At 35.6% G+C, this 23,225-nt stretch overlaps 1 protein-coding gene across 1 annotated transcript in view; it reads right to left on the bottom strand.

Moving 5' to 3' along the window:
• Brr2 (U5 small nuclear ribonucleoprotein l(3)72Ab) overlaps positions 1–23,225 on the bottom strand; it is a 155,458-nt gene that overhangs the window by 9,357 nt on the left and 122,876 nt on the right. The window contains exons 27-31 of the mRNA XM_089088243.1: positions 18,312–18,514; positions 12,553–12,850; positions 10,128–10,335; positions 5,917–6,158; positions 1,287–1,492 (exon numbers count right to left, since the gene is read on the bottom strand). Coding sequence (XP_088944369.1) covers positions 1,287–1,492; positions 5,917–6,158; positions 10,128–10,335; positions 12,553–12,850; positions 18,312–18,514 — 1,157 coding nt within the window. The remainder of the gene's footprint in view (positions 1–1,286; positions 1,493–5,916; positions 6,159–10,127; positions 10,336–12,552; positions 12,851–18,311; positions 18,515–23,225) is intronic.

The following is a 23,225-nucleotide window of genomic DNA, read 5'->3' as shown; positions in this document are numbered from 1 at the left end:
CCTCTCAATTTCCAATCGAAAGAGCCCTTTTTTTAAGTTTTTACGAGAAAACTTTCAATAAACCATTATAGGAACCCATGGCAAGCTTACAACACTAGCTTTGAAAGCTGTGGGGGGTCCCCAGACTCACAACCGCATTTTCCGAACCCTTCAATTTTATTCGACAAAATGACAATAGAAAAACGCTGATCAGGAGTGTTTGGGTAAATAATGGGTATGGGGGGGGGGGCATTCACCTTCCGTTCGCTTTTTACTATTAACAGGGGCACTAGACTTCTCATTTCCTAATAATAAAAAGTTTATATGCCCTCAGAGTATGAATTAAAATCCTTGCCGTGAGAGTTGTTGGGGCGGGGTCATCCTCAAAGACCTAATTTCCAGAACTTGAAACTACGTTAAACAAAATGGCCATCTTAAAATTTTGATGGAATCTGTTTGGGGAAATGGTGGATGTGAGAGGGGGGTTAGTTGCCCTTCAATCATTTTCGAACCCTTACCCTGAGGATTGTGGGAGGGGGGGGGGAGGGTTGTCATCCTCAAAGACCTAATTTCCAGAACTTTCAACTACGTTGAACAAAATAAATATTTCAAAATCTGCATTGGTTATGTTCGGGGAAGTGATGAGCGTGAGCAAGGAGTTAGTTGCTCTTTAATAATCTTTGACTGTTAAAAAGGACTCTATCCCATTAAATTTCCAATCGAATGAGCTCTTTTTGAAATTTCTACGACAACTCCTTCAATAAAAACCTCATTATCCCCCAGGGCATAACTTACAACCCTTGCCCTGAGGGCTGTGGGGGGGGGGGGTTGTCATCCTCAAAGACCTAATTTCCAGAACTTTCAACTATGTTAAAAAAAATTGGCTATCTCAAAATTTTGGTTGTATGTGTTTGGGAAAATGGTGGGCGTGAGAGGGTGGTTAGTAACCCTCCAATCACTTTCGACTATTAAAAAGAATATCCAAAGAATATTAAAATGAATTTCCAATCGAATGAGCCCTTTTTGAAGTTTCTACGACAACACTTTCTAAAAAAATCTTATATGCTCCCAGGGCATAACTTACAACCCTTGACCTGAGGGATGTGGGGGAGTGTCCTCCTCAAAAACATAATTTATATCTGGAAATCAACTACGCTAAACAAAAAATGGTGGGCGTGGAAGGGGTGTTAGTTGCTTTCCTATCACTTTCGAGAGAGAAAGAGAGAGAGAGAGAGAGAGAGAGAGAGAGAGAGAGAGAGAGAGAGAGAGAGAGAGAGAGAGAGAGAGAGAGAGTGAGAGAGACTAACCGCTCATCGTCTTCTAGCTCCATAATATCAAAGATAGTTTCTACGCTTTTGTCTGCACATCTTCTTATAATGTCGGGAGTGAAATGTGGTAACTGCTTCAAATAGGAGTCTTTCGACCACATTGCTTGTGTTACCATTTGAGCCAACTCCATAGCAGCAATGGCGGGTGATAACCAACCGTTAGATGACAGCACATCAACGCATGCCTAGAATAAGAAAAAAAAAAACTAAATCTAAATCTATGCAGTTTAGGCCCACTTCCTCTTTGGACGAACTTCTAGAGCAAAGACTGGCTTTTACATTTGCAGCATTTTGATACACGTCAGCCGCGTTCCAAGCGCGCCACAACTCTCCTGAATAATTTTATAACTAAGTTGGTTTCTGAAGAGCTGATATTATCAGTCTTTTTAGGATCTATGCTTAAACTAGGTAGCCCGGGCGGGACTATCATACCAGATACAGTCTGATTGGGTCTGGGAAAACTTAGATGGGGAGCCCCTGGAAAACTATGATTAACAAGCACAGCTGGAGCCTTATTTTGTCAGATGAAACACAGGCGACAACAATATTATTATTTTATTACGGTTCGCATTTTATTACATTATTTTAAACACTGGAGAATAACGAGCAGTTCACGCCCTAACAACGAATAGAAACTGCCAAGGCTTGTTCAAGTAAGAATAAACAATTTAAAAAAAAAGATAGCCGCACACTGTTACATTGGTTGGTTTTGGGGAATTTAGGGAGATTTAAGGAAAAAGCGCACCCAAACTCCATTAGATACGACGCAACAGTCCAGCGACAATGGGGCGTGAAAGAGGATCAAATAACAGAGGTAAAATGGAATAAAAATATGTGAAGTCCCAAGACGGTCTTTCAGCAAATTTTCCGACACTGCACTACATCTTTCAGCTGGTGCAATAGACGAAAGTACCAAACCTACCCAGAGATTAACAATTACACTCATTTTCATTTGGGAAACACCAGAAGGACTATTTTCAAGCTGGTTACATAACTTGACGGATCTTGACTAATCCATACGCGATAGACCACAGAAAATGTTTATTTCAACAAGCTTCATTCAAACAAGAGCAGACAACAATATCCAGGCTAAAAACTTTCCCCAGAACTGCCAACGACAATACTTTAAAAAGACATGCTTATGCAAAGCAGAAAGTACACATTTTTCGACTTTTTAGTTGTATTGTAAGCCCAACTGTTAGTTTCTTTTTTTACTGTATCTGCTAAACTAGCAGTGAAATGTTGAAATATAAATAAGTTATTGAACGTTCCATTTGTGCATTGCCCAATGTGTGGAAAATATATGCTTAACACGTTAGTTACATAAGACTTGGAAGCTACTAACTCGCGAATTCTTAAAGTACCAAGGACACCAAAATGAAAACATATTTAGCCCTCTTAATCTATTTTAGGTCTACTCATACCTGAAAATCCGGGTTGCCTACGAGTTTTTGTTTAGCTGTTATAAGCATTTTTAGATAGAATAAATTCGCAAAACAGTGTTGTCAATAATAAAACAAGATAAGCTGCGGAGCTGAAAAACATTAGCGGAAACTGTTTCCTATGAATCCGACAGTGTTTTTCATTTGTGAAAATTCAAATTTACAAAATCTGTTGATTGTTATATATATTAGTGAAAATACATTTTGTGAAAAAATATGACCTCAAGTTTAGAACTATTCTGATGTTATCAGAAAATATTTTTGATGATGACCAAGCACTAGATGGTATGCAAGATCCTAAAAACATCAAGTGGCATGTTCCCATTCATCCTAGCCAAATTATGTTGTAAAGTACAAATTTACCAAATATTGTTTTGTGCTAGAGAACATTGATACCCTAAAGCATTATATCTGATTTAACTAGAATTTAGTCAATGCTTGTTTAGCCAGAGTTCAGGGAAAGATTTAAATGGGTCTGAACACTGAGTTTAATTATACATATTAGACAACCTATTTGTTTATCAAACCAAAAATCAGTCACTGTACAGAATTTCATGAATTTTTTTTTTAAATCAACTTAATAAAGATAATAACTACCGATGTTTAGTTTTTTTTTTGCTAATATGGACTAAACTACATTATTTTTCAAGTAGCCTACAAATACCCCACAGAACAGCTTTACATTCTTTACAATTGAGAAGATCAATATGCATTTTTCAAAGCTCATAAATTGATGTGCTTTCTCAAAATTAACAACTAATGGTAAACCTGGCCCCCATTGGGAAACAATCACAGTTTGGTTACAGAACAATCTTTTTAATCACTAAAAACGAACATTGAAAATCCAATTTCCGTTCAAATGAGCCCTAACCCAATTTCAAGACCCATTAGCTTGATGCAATCACTTATGGGGGAACAAAAGAAAAACACAAATAAAAAAAAACTTGCATCCATAATCTTCCTTCTGGGAAAAAAATTAAAGGAGAAGCTTGAAATGTCTATCTTGGGGCTCTCTGAAAAGTTTTAAAAGTTTCTAACTCCTTACTTATAGTTTTCTACTAAGAACTGCTTGATGTAAAATAATATTTACATAGCATCAGCCCAGCGTTCTTATGCTAATTCAAACTACCTTCTATTACAAGAACAAGCTGGATACTGAACTATTATACTTTTGAAATATTAAGGATTGCAGGAACTGAAATTTCTGCCTTCTTACTTTATTGTGAGTTAAACTTGTTCATTATCGAAACAAGTAGAAATCTCTTCTGAAATGGCCCATAACAATATACCATCTACTTCTCAAGTGCAATCAGAGCTATTCATAGGGTTAGTTGTGCCTAGGGAAAATATAATTACATTACACCTCTCATGACTCAAATATAAGCAAATATAATAACAAGAGGCATAAAAAGACATCTGTATGACTTTATTCATAATGCTTTATAGTTGAATGATATATTAAAAAGTCATCTGTATGACTTTATTTAGGCTGCTCTATAAATGAAATCATGTAGGCCTAGGCTATAAAAAGCCATCTGTATGACTTTTTGTTGTTTTCTCTATGTAATAGCAGGAGGTATAAAAAGTCATCTGTATGACTTTATTTAAGTTTGCTATAAAAGAAAGGCATAAAAAAGTCATATGTAGGACTTTATTCATGTTTGCTCTATAATAGTATGAGGTATAAAAAGCCATCTGTACGGCTTTATTTATGTTTGCTCTATAATAGCAGGATGTATAAAAAGTCATCTGTATGACTTTATTCATAATGCTTTATAGTAGAATGATAAATTAAAAAGTCATCTGTATGAGTTTATTTAGGCTGCTCTATATATGAAATTGTGTAGGCCTAGGCTATGAAAAGCCATCTGTATGACTTTGTTGTTTTCTCTTTGTATCAGTGGGGTAATGTAATTTCTTCTGTATGACATTTTAGTGGATCATATATTAAATGAGAAAATCAAAAAGTATTTTGTATAACTTTATTCATGTTTCTCTATAATAATTTGATGTTTAGAAAGTCATACAGAAGACTTTATATCATTCTCCATGTTTAAAGGAAACACAATATTCTCTATTGTTTGACTTTATAGCGCTTTGTATATAAGAGTAAATGACAATATTTGTTGCTTAGAGTATAAAGAACCAATGACTTTAATAGTCAAACAGTGATCACTTCTAACATAAAAAAAGCATAAAAGGTATATGCTACTATTATATAATAACTATGAGGTAGATTTATATCAAAATATTCAAGCAAATCACACAGCCTACTAGGTGTCTTACCTTAGCCTACATAAGGTAGGCTATCAGTGACAGTCATTAAGTCTGCAAAACTATAAATAGGGTAGCCTATATATTGATACATTCTTCTAGAATCATTAATGTTTTCTTTAAAACTACTTCACGACTAAAAGATCACGGAGTGCAAAAAATTCCAGGAACATCAAGATTAGGCCTAGTCTAGCCAAGCTCTTTTCAAGAATCATTTCTTAAAGTATTTTTCAGAGAAAAGAGCTTTGCTGAACTAGGTTCCGATTTCTGTTTTACCAGAACATACAAGAAAACAACACTTTCTAAGGCTATATGCTGATTTATTTATTTTTTGCTCATTTTCTGCTGTTTAACAGCACACGTTCTTTATTTTTGAAATTGGCTAGGAAGTTTCCTATTGGAATACTTGTGTAAACTGGCGATCTTTCTCCTTAAAAAATGAATTATCGGTTTTTCACACTAATTTAAGACGTATATGGCTGTGTAAGTTTGCACTTGACCAATATAATGAATTAGTTTTCATTTTAGGTGTCCTTGGTACTTTAATGTAATGATAAAGAAAATTGAGAAGGAAAAGAAAAAAAAAAAACAGAAAAAAAACATCCAGCTCATCAAACAATACGGGAATTTACGTCTATTTTAAGAAACATACCGCAAAATAGCCAACAGGTCATTTCATCTCGAGAAAGTTTTGAACCTGTTTTGAACCAGTCAAACCACATCAGGGCAATTGCCATCGAGGTAAATAAACAAATACTTTAAAAACTATTAGTCACTTTCATTGTAGTGTTTAAGTTTCAAATTCAAACATGTCGGATTTTCCCTTCGATTACTACTGTTAGGCATAGATGCGCTGTAAAAAAAAAAAGAAAAAAAAAAGAAAAGGAAATTACTTGTACAAGGCGAACAGCCTTGCCAAGAATATACTCTGTATCCTGTTGAAGCTCAGGGCTTAACTGAATTCGGCTCAAATGTGCTTGTACAAGCAGCATGGCTTTATTATGCGGATCGTTGAATTTGGGCTGTGTGGGCTTGTGCGGCAACTTCTCTGCTAGTGCTCGTAAAACTGCTTCTTCCCCTTGCCTAATTGGGACTTTCTCGTATTCATTGGCTGCAGCAACAATCTCCATCAATCCTAAGACAAAAAGTTCAGATTACTTTGCTACATACCTAAACAGACGGGTAGGGGATAGCGCCTTTCGTTTCCCCAGAATCGAAGAGACTCCCTCAAGGAAAAAATGCTACCAAGATGCATTTATTTTTCTTTTCATCTCTTAGCCTTGGAAAGAACCTATACCCCCCCCCCCTTTAACAGTTTTACCTGTGTACGCCTATTGGTTTCTACTCCTTCAACTCTATAATATTTTTTCAACGTTCGAAGTTTTTTTTATTGGATTGTATGCTTATTATTCCTTTTCCCTGTAACTATCTTGTACCATACAAGCAAACAGGGTTCCCATTCTTATATTTTTCTTATTAAAATCCAACTATTTCAACTCCTATCAGTGACTAGTACACAATCAGAACATAATTACCATTCCATAAAATCGTCTATGGAGTTATTTGGTAAAGAAGAATAATTTTCATTGAGGAGTACAATAGTTAAAAGGTTTATTCTAAAAGCAAGCAACGCTTGCAGGCATATATAATTTTGTTTAACGAATCAAACGTTATTTTTCGGCATATTTCACTAACATAATGATTTTTCTAGTGTCGCGGTAACTTTATTCATGTGACTTCCAAATTCGTAACCCGATTAAAGGCCACATTAATTCTGAGGTTTTGGTTATTGTGTATTTTTGACTGCAAAAATGCCCACCCTATTTAAAATAACACCTGCCGCAGTCTTTCACCCACTTTACTAGATATTCTGCATTATTAGTTGCCGTCAAGTTATTGACACAGTCACGAACACCTATTTTTAGTTTCTTTTCGCTCCCGTGCTGTTTTCAAACCAAACAATTCTTCAACTTAGATTAGAGGTGGCAATTTCTCAGAACCAAGTCCAGGCTATAAATAGGAAGCCCCGATATACCCAATTAAACTGCTGAAGAGACTTCTTCTTCAAAGGAAGCACAGTGTTCTATTTAATCTAAATTTTGGCCAGTGACGTAATCATTAGAATCGGCTAGTCTCCAGGTGCTATGGGCGAGTCGTCGGCCGGACTACTCATTCTAATTGAGTGTTTTGCGAAGCGTCCTGTTTAGTTTACACTTGCTTGCAGCAGGACCAGGCATTTCCCGCCTCATTGGGCATACCAACCTCAGATTTTACGTAAGAATTTGTTTAACCGGCAGCTCTCAAGATTCACTGCAAAGAATAAAGGAAAACCAACTTTTTGGATGTGTATAGTTTTTATTGTCAATAAAAAAATTACTATTGCGAGGATGAAGGTTTCTATGCTCAGGTCTAGGGACAGTACAGCGTGCGTAATTGTGATACGCCAAAAGCCGCTTAAACCCAATGCGCTGTTTCTGAGCTGAGGCTTCAACCATCACGTAACCATAAATCTTGGTTATCTGTCTGTAAGTTTTGACAAGATCAAACTCTACACAACCAAGTGTGTACTGAGACAAACTTCATGCTTGGCAAGTACTAGTAATTTGGTCATGAGCTTTAAATTTGGACTAATAAGTATTAAACGACCTTAATGGTTCACTCGAAAAGTGCGGAAACTTGTAAAAGATGAACTTACGTTTTCCTCTGAGGTAAAAAACTAAAACCACCCAACAAAATCAAAATTTCATTATAAAACTTTTAGTTTTTTTTTCTTTTTTACTCTTGCTTTACTTTATACTGAAGACTATAGAGCTATTTTTGCCAAAATGGTAGAAGTAGAATATTTAAAAATTTATGCGAGAAAACCCTATATTCTGCATACTAATCGATTCCTCACAGGTAATGGCAATACACACAATACTGCTCAAAGCAACAATCAAACAGTGCAAACAAAACATGTAATAATAAACATATATCTTTTTTAATAATAAAAAAGCTAAACTCGAAAAAAGCTGGTAACTTCCAGAAAATTTCAGGCTCCTTTCAATTAAACTTCGACATTAACTTCAATATTAACATTTTAAATAATGAAAATAAAGTTCGGGTATTTGTTGATTATTCAGAACCCACTCAAATCCTTGATCTGAGTGTAAGATCTGATAAAACCGGTTTGATAGCCGCGAAGACAGGTGACGGATGACGGAATGCATTGGTCTCATATAATTTTGGCTGTATATCTGCACAATAGGGGGGTGGTGTAAAGTATTTGGACAGCGTGAAATTAGAAAACAATTTTTACTTCATAATATGCAGAATAATTGTAGCTAACAAATTTTGCATGCAGACCCGCTATATTTACCCCCCCCCCCCCAATGTGCAAATTTATAGCCCAAATTATATAAGTCCAATGCATTCTGTCACCCGTCACTTGTATTTGTGGCTATGATTAATGAAACAACAGATTAATGAAACAACAGCGGCGTAACAGGAATCACTCGTTCAATAAAAACATTTTTATTTCACCCGGAAGCATTTACATTCGTATCTTACTCCACAGAAGTTAAAGGGTGTGAAATCTGAAGAGGGTAATTTGCATTTTTTTTTTTTTTTTTTTTTTTTTTTTTTTAATGCTAAAAACATAAACGGAAAAAGTCTTCAAATCCTTGAACAGGGAATTCATTCCATGACATAATCTATGTGCGATTAAGCGAAACCCAAAAAATAAAACATGGCTTTTTTGGCATTACGGTGAAAAGTTCTGTCTTTAGATTGTTCTAAGCTAGGGTAAATTACTACCACAAATACTTTATCTTTCTTTCCTTCTGTAATAGGCCAGTTGCTCACCTATAACGAACTTCGGGAAGGTTGATCTCTTTTCATAGTTTTTTACTCTTGTCAAGTCTGCCTCCTTTTGAACTTCTTTTCCATTTGAGCTGAAACAGTTTGACCTCCCACCCTGTTTACCACCAATCCATTCATCACCAGGAGTAATTAAAAGGGCGTTATGTTTCACAACACGAATTTCGTAGGAGCAATAAGCTCTAAAATATGTTGTGGATTTTTTTTTCATCTTATGAAAGACTAGTTGCTTGTAAAAGAAAAATATTCTTGGTTTCTAAGATAAAGTTGGAATAATTTAATAGAAATACACCAATGTCCAAAAATTCATCAAGTTATAAAAAAATAAGTAAATTTTGGAGAAAATAGAAATAACAAAGTATCTCAGAATTAAACAAAACATGAGATAACAGACAGGAAGAATAGGTCGGTAGGTTTGAAGTCTACCCTTGACAAACACTGTTACCACCAACCTTTTGAATTACCTCAACGGAGTTAAGGAGTAGGGGCAGAATTTGCTATGGGGCAGGGGGACAACTACCCCTCCAGACCCCAGTTCCTTCCCCCAGACCCCAGTTTGCCCCTCCCCCCAGTTGAAAGTTAGTTTCTGTAAAAAATCTTCTCAAAACTAAGATAAGCCCGCATAAATCAAGCATCCAGTGAAACAAGTCAGTTTTCTTTAGTATATCTTTGCCTTTCTGGTAATATACGGCTCATTTTTACTGTAATTTTCAATTGATTTGGAAAAATTGGCTCAAACTTTGCCCCCCCCCCCCCCCTCAAGATTTTTATGAAATTACGCCACTGTTGATGAGCTACCAAAAATAGAGGTTGGCCTCAAAGGGTCGGATGACGAACAGCAACAGCATTTCTTCATGCTGAAAAACATTATACTGGTAGATATTAGATACAGATCAGCTACCTAACAGAAAAGCTACGCATTATCTATTGTCTATCTAAAAATTCAGCACAAATATCAAAGAAAGAGTGTGAAGGCATAACAAACTCAATTTACATTAGGAACCAATAATTTGCCAAAAAAATTTATTGGAATTGCAGAGCTGATTCAAGGAGCCACAATTTATGGATGAAGACTTCTAAGAATTTAATAAAAATCCGGTAGCAGATCGGTAGCAAAGTTCGCTGCTGCTTTAGGTCAAAGCATATGCAGAGAAATAATATATAGTACACTGAATCTTACCAGAACCGCCCTTGCCAAGAAAATTCCTTCGTAGAGTCCAATTTTAGTATCAAATGATATGCCTACCTCTAATTTTCGTTTTGTTGTTTAATGACAAGCTGAATAGTTCGATAGTAGTATAGTTAATGTAATAGTAAGCTGCAATCATGCCCAAATTCAACGCACTGACATCTATTTCATCCTCAATTGAAATACATTTGGACTGCTCCAAATCAGATAAAGTATTCTCAACAAGTTCAGATAGATGATCTGACAGATGTCTGTGCGAGACGCCCTGAAAGAGAAGGAGAAACCAAATAATGCTTATAAAAAAGGAAATTAATAAAATCAACTGGTATTTCCAAGAATACAGAAAGAACTATACTCACAGCGTCAGGTGCAACCTAGTAAAAAAATTCCAAGAAGGAATGGACTTTTCACAATGGCTATGTTCACATTTTTGCGTCAAATTGAGTCAAAACTAGACGTGGTAAAGCTAAAAGATTTTTTTTTTTATACCACACAGTTTTTAACACTTTTCTATTTCAAATACTTGAAACAGAAAGTATTAACAATGTATACAAGCTTATTTGGACAGATCCTGCTGGAAGTACAGAAATATTATATACAAAAGCCTCATTAGCTTTGAGGCAGCTTTCTTGTAAATAATTACTTTGTTGTGAGTTTTTTTTCTTTGTCAAAAATGATGTTACCATTACCTTAAAGTGCCGTTTTACCTTTAAAGAACCATTTTAGGTGGCAAAACTTTGTTCATCATGTCGGCAAGTTAATTTTTCAGAACCAATAAGTAACTTCAGAACATCTTTTGATATTAGGAACACGTTTTACTTAAAAAACAAAAACAAGATAAGTTAAAAACTGATTATATTTTTCAAATTTTCAGGCAATTTTTCAGTAGGTATTCTAAAATTTCAAATCGCTTCTGTGGACTTAAACATCAGCCGATTAAAAGAGAATAAGATGCACTAAAAATAAAATGGACAAATATGAGGAGGGATTTTAACCCCGATACCACTGATATTCCCACGATTACGCATTTGGTACTTACATCATTATTTTTTCACCTGGGGTCCATGTACCATTAAACAATTTGTAGGGACATTTCCAAGAATCAATCACCTTCGATATTTTCTTTTTAGGTTAATTTTCTTTCTAGGTTTCTTTTTAGGTAGTTTGAACTTAATGTACACTGAATTTAAGCATATTAATTCAGACGACAAAACACGCATAGCAATGTCAAATTCCTTTATAATTTTAATAAGGTCATTGGTAAGGAAAGTAAATACAGGCAAAAATTTGGCTCTAATAGAGCCAAATTTGCTTCGTATGTCAAGGTAGAAAAAAAACAAAACAGAAATAACCGAAATGGTAAGACAAATTGTTAAATTAATCAAACAGGATATCTATCAAATGTAGAAATGGTCAATAAAAAAAATTAACACAAATTAGTAAAATATAACATTCAATAATTTCTTCTCCAAAGACTAATAATGAACTTTGTGCAATTAATGGCAAAAAACAACAGAGGGGAGAGGGAGGGATAAAATTATAAATATAAGATAATATTAAATTATACAGATGATTTGAGCATCCCAGATAAACTTTTTCGCAAAAATGAACGAATTTTTTTAAGTTTAGAGAGTTAAGAGTGCAAAAATAGGTTTGAAAGCTAATGTTAAGAAGACGAAGTCACTTAGACTGGAATAAATGAAGGGGAATAGGTGATACTGGATAACAAAAAGATCTATCAAGCGGATAATTTCTGCTTGATAGATCTTTTTTTAAAAACTAAAACCATTTTTTTAACTAAAACAAACCTAAGGCTAAAACCGAGACGTCAAACTGCCTGGGTTAAGATTGAAGTCTCATACGATTTGCTATTCATCACTGCTATCGCTTCAGTTTCCTCCCTTTAATGTCGTTTAATTTAACAGATTTTTTGATTTTACGTCGGCCCAATTGACTTAGGTCAGATAAATTTAACAATAAATTTGCGACAAAACACTTCACCATAGTCTCCCCCGTAAGGTTCCATGGTCAGGGAAAATCGAGGGAGAGTTGAAAAACACTACTGACGGAACTAGACTGAACTAAAAACAACAAAGGGAAAGAGCTACCTTTAGAAAAATAAAACATAAAATAATCTGAATACACCAGCTACTAGTATCCTGCATTCTTCAGTAATGAAAAGACAGCTAAATTTAACATATCTCCCCCCCTGCTTGGAGGCTTACTTTCTGATTTTATGATTTGGTTTTATTTTGTGAGTAATGTACATTACAAGTTATGTTTTGGTCCTCAGGCAGTTAAATTTTAGCTATATAATTCTGCAGAATATATTCATAATTAAATTAAACCAGGGGCTAATATACTTAATAAAAAGCTCAGATATGGACAAAAAAACAAAATAAGAGATTAGAAAGTCCCTGGGTGACATCAAATAGTTAGTATCTCAGGAGGTCACATTAGTTATAACAGAAATGAGATATACCTGAAGATTATAGTAGTTGGGATTCTGCGTCATTCGTCTGTACAAGAAAGTCCATGTGAGATAATCGACAGCATCTTGTTTATTCTCAATTGTTTTCGTCACAACTTCTGCATTGAAATGATCATGCATACAATGGTCCAAATGTGACTCAATAGGTAATGGATCAAAAATAAACTTTTTATAAAAATCTTTCTTCGACGCCTGACACATTAAGATACACTTGGCATCATCATCTTCATTAGGGCGATTTGCAAGACCTGTCATTTGAATTATATCTGTTATTGGATAGTCATCATACCTAAAAAAAAAAGAGGGGAAAAAAAATACTGACAACTTGTAGAATAAGTTAACTGACTATGAAGATCTAAGCAATAATTTGACAACTTCATTGGCATTAATTGGAGGGGGGAGAGGGTTTGTGCTTTCAGAGATTTTGAAAAATAATTTATTTGGGATATTCATTGAAAAAAGACCTTTTTGTATTTTCGTTGAAGAAATTGAAAAAAGACAAATCCCCCCTAGATATTGAAAGGCACATTTGTCCCCCCACCCCCTAAATTTTCGTGAGTAAATTCCATTGGTCAGCTGGTCAGCAAATACACCTTATTTTTATTTTACGAAGCAAAGTCTCAATAACAGAATCATATAACATTTATTGAAAAAAAAAAAAAAAAAAAAAAAAAATAAGAAGGAGGTATCTAGCCGATTTCATTGTAGCTGGCGGAGGCTGGCTCGAAATATAATCATCCTTGGTACGTTTTGCACAAAATCCTCAAATATCTCCACAGCTTGTTTCATTTATGGCTGGGAAGTAATAAAGGCACCCAGAACTTTGAGAGGGGAAAGGGAGGAAGGATTTATGAAAACATTTTACCGATGTTATATTTTTGTTATATTATTAGGTACGGTATATTTCGTATAGCTCTACGTTTCATATTGCGTGTATAATAGAATGGTTTATATTAGTTACATTTGAGTAAAATAGAACAAATGCTGTATAGTCATGTAAACTTTCAATTTCCAAGAAGAAGAAAGACCTACAACCCTCCGGGTTACACCCTTGAGATACAGAATTTAAAAAATGAAAATATAAAGAAAACACATATACTATTTAAAAAAAAAAGCAGGGGACAAAACAAAAAAAGCAACATAATTTTGATAATAAAGAAATCCGAATATCCGTCTGTATGTCCAGGAGCCTTTATCAACGAAATATAAATTAACCTAAATAAACTAAAACTCGTTCAGTGCAGTACAAAGAGGTTTGTTAACTCCTTCGTGCCATATTTTGTCAGCGAATTTAACAAGTGACCTATTCTTTTTCTATTTTTGTTGTGATTACAAAAATGGTATAATATAGCGTTCATTTTTGATTGCTACGAAAGCTATTTAAATAAATTAATACGAAACACAAACGAATGATAAATTAGGTTGTCTCTGGTACAGTTGGAGTTTAAAATATATTGATAAGTTCCAAAATCACCATGCAAATAGCAGAATTTGCAAAACAGAATGACAAGTAAGGTTGTCACTGGAACAGTTTGAGTTTGGTAGTCAAACTCAAAACACAAACTGTTACTAATTGCCAAACTCAAACTTTACCAAAGACAACCTAATTTGTCATTCTGTTGCACGTATTATCTAGGTAGTATTATTAGTAAAGACGGTTGGTGTGATTCAATCCCTCTTTCTAGAGATGTATTGAGATAAAGGTTGAGTTGCCTAGGGCATGTTCTGCGGATGAAGGATGAAAGATTCCCAAAGATTGTCCTTTTCGGCTAACCGTCAAGGGCTAAACGGAAAGCAGGTCGTCCTTGGTTGAGGTGGGAGGATGTCGTGAGGAAAGATTTAAAGGAAATGGAAACTTTCTAGGAGGGTATAAAGAGGGAGGCTTTGAATAGATTGGGATGGAGGAGGAACGTGCGTAGGTGAGTTAACCTCAGTCGGCTTAGTGCTGCGGCGAGTTGTAGCAGTAGTAGTAGCAGCGTTACATTATAAATATTATAACCGTTTTCTCTATATTTCAATTTATTAAATTCTTTAAATAGAAAGGCAGTATGGTTTAAGAGATTATTTGCCTTGAGATACGTCACGTAAGAGGAGGGGTTTAAAGTCCCTCAAGCGTATTATCTTTCTCTTAAATTCCTACTTATTTCTAGCTTTGACAGAAGCTAATTCAGCTTCTAAGAAAGTTAAAAAAAAGATAGAAAGTCACAAAATTAAAAAGACGAACAACCAAAAATATTCTTAAATACAAATAAAATAACAAATACGCCCATGACGGGTACTCAGAAAACAAGCAGACGAGCTGTTTTTTTTTTTTTTTTACTACATTCTGAGTTGTATTTCTTTCCTGTTTTTGTTTGTCATTTTCACGTTGCTGAAGTAATTACCAAAACCGTTGAATAGGTTTTTCTCAAAGGGAGGATCAGCAGAACCATGTAGATAAGAAAGATCAAGAAAAATTCAACACGCATTGCCCTGCTGATTCGCTCTTTGAGAACAGACTAGCAAACGGGTTTCGGCAATTATTTCAAAAGCTGAAAAACGTCGGATACAGAGCAAATACTCCAGTTTGCAAAAAACAGCCTTTTTTTTGGTCAGAGCCTTTTTAGACTAGTAGTAAAATCTTGTATCTTGAATGAATTTTATTATCCATTTCTTACGAATAAAAATTCCTTTTATATTTAATTAATTCTGACACTCAATTTTACATGCTGTAAACCAGAGGTTCTCAATCTAAGCTTTCGGGTTACCTTACGACTCTAAAAACATTCGAAAAGTTTCTTTTTAATAGCAATTATCAATTTAACAGTGAAAAATGAAAACGGATACTATTCTCCCTAGGTTTATAAAATATATCTAATTTCAACTATTTTGGTAATATCAATATTGGGTCTGGACAGCCACCGTAGTCTCGGCTGTGGCGGTCATGGTATAAATGCATAATAAGGGCTCGACAAGCAGTTCAAGTGTACTTTAATGGGGTCAGATTAGTTTAAAAAATAAGCAGAACGCAAATTTTAAATTCAGAAACAATTTATTGAACATCGACTAATAATCTACATTATTGGAACTATATCAAATCTCGAAACAAAATTGGATATGATGACCCCCATTTCTTATTCAACGGGACGGCAGATAAGTCAGCTTTGCACTTGTACGAGGTTACATATGAAATTAATATGCTAATATTAATTCCAGCCCGGTAGAGCAAAAGTAAGAAAGAATGAAAGGCTGGATTCTGCAAGAAAGGGTGAAATAAGACAACTAAACATCGTCAAATCTTTTCATATCCTCGAAAACTTAATCTTTGTTTTACTGTGAAATATTTTAAACATATATGTTTCTGATGCTTTGCAATAAAAATAAGCAATATATATTGGTATTCGTGTTCATGTCTGTAGGTCCGATGCTCTGATTTCACATCGGATTCTTCCTGCATTATTATGCACAAATATTCCAATTTTGACACTACACTTTTTACAATATTCACTTGATTCAGAACATTCTCGGAGTTAACTCGAATCTCCCGCACATTTTTTTGGCTTTTTCCTGGACACTCTCACAGCCTCTCATAGGGTCGATTAAACTTTGAGCTAGTCATTTCAAATAAATTGGTCAAAACGTAAAAAAAGAGGCCTCCATTCAATAATTTGAGGGTTGAAATTAAGTGCAAAAACGAGAAGTCCTTACTTGCAAAAATGAGATGAGCAAGCTTTATTTTACTGACTGGCTCAATACAAAAACGAACTCAGTCTTGACTCAGTGTGTAATCTTCATCTTTGGCAGATAGCTGATTCCAGAAGAACTTAAGAGATTTTACAGTTCCTTTGGGTGTTATATCAAGTTCTTGTTTTGGTTTAGAAGCAAGTTTCAAAAAAGATTCAGCTAAGTTTTCAAGCTCGACAGCAATCATTTGGAAAGTTGGTCGTTCTTTAAATGCGGTACTTGTACATTTTTTTAGCAAATTTTTTTAGCTAATGTACATTTTTTAGCTCACTATAAAAATCATCTGAGTCATAGTTGTAATAATCCTTTAAAAGGACAGTGGTAGTCACAATATTTGTCCATTAACGTTTTAGAATGTTTTCCTCGGCTTATTTCTTTCAATTCAGTAAAGTTTTTGTTATCCAGGTAAATTTCACAAATATAATTTGATTTCGAAGCCATATATTTTTTTTAATTATGCCTTTTTTGGGGTTCAGCGATCACACATTCTTTTACTAGTTCAAAAAGCAAGCGACTGCCCTCGTTTTTGAGGAGACTCGAATCAATATATTCAATGTCTATAGTTCCCCTATCAACACCGTTACACCTTAAAGCCTCTAGACGCTTCTGAAAGGCTAACTCAACTAGAAGCATCCCAAAGGAATAAACATCGGAACTTTCTTCATATTCGTCTCCAGGTGTAGTTTCTGGAGCTGATTGTGGGAAGCCATTCAGCTTACCATAGCCATCTTTCTTATTTTGAGATAAACGAGTGACTAAACGAAAATCTGACACTAATGTAGTGCCATATTTTCTAAGGGGAATGCTATCAATAGCCAGCGCCCTATGAATAAAATTTTTAGAGTCTAAATATTCAACCCCAAGTACAATATCTCTTGCTATTAACAGCTTTTGCATTGATGTCATTGGGTTTTTCTCCTCTTCCCTAATTCGGTCCTTAAGAGTTCCACCTTCAGCCAACTCCATGATGATTTGCACGTATTCGGTCGAACAAATTAACTGCAATGACGTAACACCTATGAAATTCACAATATTCTTATGATTAAGTTCTCCCATGACCTGAGCCTCACGATAAAACGACTTTTTATCAAAGCCGCAGAAGTCCTTCAAAATAACGCGTCGGTCACCCTTATAACAAGCTGAGTAAACGTTGCAATGAGCACCATGGCTCAAAGGGGTCAAATCACTAAAATACTCTGGGTCCATATATCTTGAATGTTTTCAAATTCAGTACGATACATACTCATATAATAAAACTTTAAATTGAATTGTAATGTCATAATCCGTACTAGATAGTCTCCAACCTAACTATATAGTTGACAGAAAATAAAATATTTCTATCAAATTTAGTTACGTCCCTGATAGTGAAACTATTGTGTGAAACCAACCAAAATATTTGAGCTATTACTAAAATATGATAGTGATGTTTCAACTGCTTCCTATTGTACTTAGTGGAAAAAGGGAAAAGACCCGACTAAATTTATACAATAAAGTTGGATTCAGTAAATTTAATTTACTTCCTAATATTTGACCCATTAAGAAAAAAGGGACCCTTAGAACGTTATGATAGAAAATAAGTTCCGTAATGCAGAAAAAAGACTTGGGCGTAGCACAGTTTGTAGATCGTAGCGTTCTCGATTCCTAATGTCATTAAAAAATATTTTGAAGGAGAAACATAGCTTCGAATTGTAGGATGGCATTGAGTACGTTCTCTTCAGACAAAAGAGATATTAAACCATAAACGTTCCTAAAGGCACATTTCCAAACGTGGATACATGCATAAGTAACTTTTTCTTTTTAAAACAAAACTTCAGTTTCGCATTCACTCATTAAAATACATGACCATATTTATAAAATGAGCGATCAAACTTGTGTAATTGCCATATTTTAGAAATAGTTTAAGCACATAAGCAATGCCATTAATGCAAATGCAATTTTATTATAACAGTACTAAGTTCCCAGGAGCAAAATCAACAAGTAAAGTAAATGAAGACAGAGAGAAAAATAGGTAAAGAATATTTGCTTACATATGATATTTGCCATTATAAGTTTGTGTATCCATAATAATCACAATATATGCATGGATAGAGAGAGCCCACGCCATCTGTCGGGAAGCAACAAGCACTTGAATTGCACCAGAGTCAAACAGTCGTTCTACAATACTTTTGTCAGACGACGTCAGGCCCTCGTGGATGTAGGCAACACCTTGAGTTAAAGTTTCCCTCAAAGTCTAAAAAAAAAAATCAACATTTGATATACGGAGCACAACAATGCGGCTACAAGTTAGAGAAGGAGAGGGGGGTAGGTAGTTTTGCTTTCGTGTCAATAAATCTTGATATTGAATGCCGTACTAACGTTGAGTAAAATCTAATTGATTTTTAAAGCTATTTAATCATTTTTCTACTTAACAAAGGGAGTATAAATAATACAATTCTGTTCAAATAAACTTTCTATGGGCTATGGTTCGACACAATGACCCATCAAAATATAGGAAATTTTGAGGCGAGGGGGAAGCCTTGATGTGTCAACAATGCCTTTTCAAGCCAAAATTTCCAAGGCATATTTTTTCTTCAAATATATTTTGCTCTTGGGGGAAGCCCTCAATCCTCTTTTTATCTACAAATGTGATTTCAATTTTATAACCAAAAGAGTGGAGGTGCAACCACCTAATTACCCAAATTAAATTGTAGTTACTACTGCTGAAATCCTATCGCAGCACAAAGCCCCTTGAGGCTATCACAGCGGCGCACGGTCCTCATCCACTTCCCTCTTTCCCCTATTCCGTCCTATTCCCCAAGTCCCTGCCCCCTTTAAGTCTTTCCTTATCTTCCCGCCCCATTCGAAGACGCACTGGTTTCGGTTTGGTTGATAAACTGTCATTTAAAGTAACATCTAAAACTGTTCTTAAACAATTCCTCTGGAAGGCAGCTAGCCCACCTTCCTAGAGTCCTAAGTTTCCCCTGTCACTGCGTGGTTTCTAGTATCCTAATCTAAGTTCATAAGACTTTTATTTCATCTTCTTCCAAACCTTTTCAGACTGCAGAAAGGCACTCTACACCTTTGCTCTTCGACCAAATATCACATCTTCGCACCTATCTATTTATAATCGAAGCAACATGTCCTCTTCAGATTAATTTTCCAACTTGTTCTCGTCTATGAACTCTAAAAACCTTCAACAGTCATTCATTTCGCTAAAAACGTTTTTCTTGCCAAGGAGGCTCAAATCATCAGCGTAATCTAAGTTTAGGTTAGGAGGTTGAAAAACCGCTTTTTTTATAAATAACCTATATATAATTGACCTTTGAGTACCAGTGCTCAATTAGAAGGAGATATGATTGCCATTAACCTGGAAATGATTGCATGATCTATTCTTGATGCTAGTTAAAACAAGCATTTAGATGTATTTTTCAATGCAGCATAGCAACCTCTTGAGCATAGGCGGATATGTGTGTCAATGCGGATTATTAGTCACGCAAAACAAATGAAAAACTTGAACAACGTATTTCCGCGAGATTTTATTTAAAGTTTGAAAATCTTCTTCGGAGACATAAGAACATAAAACAGCTCTGGAAGATATATGTCTGACCCAGTCAAATGTATTTATCTGGTTTAGAAGATTCAGAGATGGCCGCAAATCAGTCGAGGATGACCACCAGTCTGGCCAGACTTCAAAATAATAAACCAATGAAAGATTTACGAAAGTTCGCGATTTAGCACGATCAGACCGCACACTTACAATTAGAAACATGGCTGAAGACCTGAACTGAAGTTTCAATGCTGTTTAGCGAACTTCAGGTAATGTAAATGAAAACACGTCGAGTATCTGCGATGTTTGTAACAAAATTGTTGTTGGACAACGCAACGCGTAAAAACAAAGGGCTAATCTTTTCACCGAAAGAGACAAGATTCACCACAGCCAAGGCACTACAAAGTTGGTTGATATTTTTTTTTTCTATGAGCATCGTGGACCATGAATTTGTGTCCGGTAGGGGGGGGGGGAGGGCAGACGATTGCCCCAAAATTCAATAAAAATCGTCTTCGTCAATTGTACGAAAATAATCGACAGAAAACCCTCAATAAAAAATAAAATAAATAAATAAATGGTTCCTCCACCACGACAACCCACCCGCACATCCTCAATCTAAAAACGTTTGCCGAAATCTGATATTCCTCTGCTTCCACAGGCTTCACTGATTCACTGATTTGGCTCCAGCCGACTTCCACCTGTTTTCTAAATTAAAATTAGCACTGAAAAGGAAGAGATATGACTTAACCGGCGACATCCAAACAAATTGAGTAGAGGGCTCTTCGTACCCTACGAAAGAAAACTTTCAAGAATGTGAAAGCACTGTTTGAATCAGGGTATTTATTCAGCAAGGGACTTCTTTAAAGAAGATACATCATAACACCATTAAGTACTACATTACATTAGAAGCCCAGTCTTAAGACATTCAAACCACACCCCGTACTGTGTAGTGGATGAGGATTGGGGTTTTTCAATTATAAGGATTGAGGATTTTCGGGCTTCTACGGGGTTAAAATTACACCGAGCCCCACATTATTTACGCAACCTTAGTGAAAAAGCTTAAATATTCTCGGAGGACGGAGGGTTTTATATCAGCTTGGCAAACAAATGCATTTGGGCAACCTTGATCTAAGATTTAAATTTTTGTTTTAAAAATCTTTCCATGTTCTCCTTTCCTGTAACTCTTAAGGTATTTTAATATAAGTATGCTTAATTCATTTCGAAGTCGAACTTTTTTGAAGAATACTTTCTTTGGATAAAAGCTTAAAACTATGATGGCTACAGGGTACTGGACGGTTCTTTTTTACGCTTCCAATTATACAGTAAAACCATAAGGCGATCGTATCACAAGGATCCGCACAGACTAACATCAGAGGGCTTTGGGCAGATTTGCAAGCTAGCAGAGCTGCCGAGCCAACAGGTGTTGGACTGTACCAAGATAGTCAAAAATTGGGGGTTTAAAAAAACTTTTGATTGATTTGCTTGAGATATGCAACTTCTGTGGCAGCTTTCACAGAAACTGACCAAAAATCACACTTTCGTTTAAAAGCCAGAAAAGGGCATATACCTCAAAAAAGCGTCAGCATCAAGCCTTAATGGCCAGAGATACATCCCTCAAAAGTTTAAACCGACTGGAAAAAAAGCCCTAGTTAACTTTCTGCAAAAAGTTCGGGGCAGGGAAATTTTGGAGGAGCCGAAGACCCATTTTGGTTTTGGAATACCACATTGTAAAGCCTTGCAGAATTTTGGATCGAAGAAGGTGCAACATACTTATCTCTCTCCTCAAAAGAAAGATAGTGCAGTGGAACGTAGGATGGGAGAGATATTCCCAGGACCACTGGACTGCTTCACTTCTTCAGTCAGTCAAACGTAATGAAAATTCTCGCATGACTTCATATCAAACAAGATGTAGCATACCCACTTTTCTACTAAAAAGTTGCTGGTGACCAGAGGGGGGGGGGGAGCCAATAGCCAGATTTGTGCCTCGAGCATACAGATTAGAAATATTGCATTTTTCTAATTTAGCCAAGGTGCTACCGGCCTATCATTGTACTAAAAAGGAATTGACAGTGGGAAAGGACTAAGAAATTCTATTTTTTTTCCCATGAGGCAGAACTTGTACCTTTTTAAAAAGTAAATATTTATATCGTTCGGTTATTCAGGACTTGAATCATTTTCACACAGCTTCACCAAAATTCTATAGCTTGAACTTAGACCGTTTTGCACTGAATCAAGACTTAAGTAGGATCAGGTGGCGGTTCTGGCCTTTCTTGTACCCGGGGAAGAATCTTGATCAGCGCCCCCTCCTCATCTGCCAAAGATTTCCAAGGCAAAATTTAAACACGTTTTCAGTTATTAAATTTTTTTTTTCATTTATTTAAATCTGACTTTTCTTACTTTATAAGGGAAAAATGAAAACATCGGATTCAGTTTGCTTATACGTACTGCCAACCGCGCCCTCTACTTTATTTTAAAAGAAATAAAACTCAAATAATTACAAAATGATTATAAATATTAGATTATTTATTTTAAACTTTTCACTAAAATTCTGCGCCCGGGTTAAGTGTTCCCTCTGTCCCCCACCCCTGAAACCGCCTCTGGCACGACTTTGCACAAGTCACCGAAATTCTAAATTTTGAACATAGTTCGTTTTTGTCCTAAGTAATACCACAGCTTTTTCTGTACTGAATCAGCCCTTTGCTTGGAGTTAGATCGCTTTCACATAAAGCCAGGAATTGAGTTGCTTTTGCACGGTGTTATCAAAATGCTGTAGCTTGGACTTCGACCGTTTTTTCAAAGAATCAGGAATTAGCTCAATTTGACATAGTCAGACATTACCTTATTTTTGCAACAAGATAGGAATTAGCTTGTTTTTCCAGAAGATCATGATTTAGTTCGTTTTAACCAAGTCAGGACCTAGGCACCAAGCCAGCCCATAGCTTGGACTTACCTCGCTTCTAAACTAAGTCGGGACTTGACTCCTTTTGCTTCGCGTCACCGATATTCTTTAGCTATGACTTAGTCGGTTTTTGTACTAAGTCACCTAAGCCACAAATGCTTACTTTGCACTGACTGATGTTCATCTTTTCAACGAACTGTATACTTGAAGAATGGGCAAATTGCGTAAGACGTAAAAGTTTGGACCTTAGGAATTCTCTGAGCGAAATAGCAATCTCCAAAATTAGATCCAAAGCCGTTGGGGCTAAAGAGGCAATCAAGGGAAAAGGATGAGGACTGAACCGAGTGACGAATTCAATAGTGACTCACAAACTTTACATATATTTATAGGAAAAAATAGACAAGATTCCAGGTAGATTGAGGATAAGGATATAGATTCTCCTGTCCCATTGATGGTACAAAGGGCGGCGAACTGACGTTCCAGTCGCTGGGTCATTTTTACAGGGATCGGTGGCAA

The sequence above is a fragment of the Artemia sp. Qi Xiang Cuo genome, chromosome 4 (genome assembly GCF_049724085.1).
Source record: "Artemia sp. Qi Xiang Cuo chromosome 4, ASM4972408v1, whole genome shotgun sequence".
NCBI lineage: Eukaryota > Metazoa > Arthropoda > Branchiopoda > Anostraca > Artemiidae > Artemia > Artemia sp. Qi Xiang Cuo.
The sequence above is the reverse complement of the archived record's forward strand: the minus strand, read 5'-3'. Positions and strand labels throughout refer to the sequence as shown.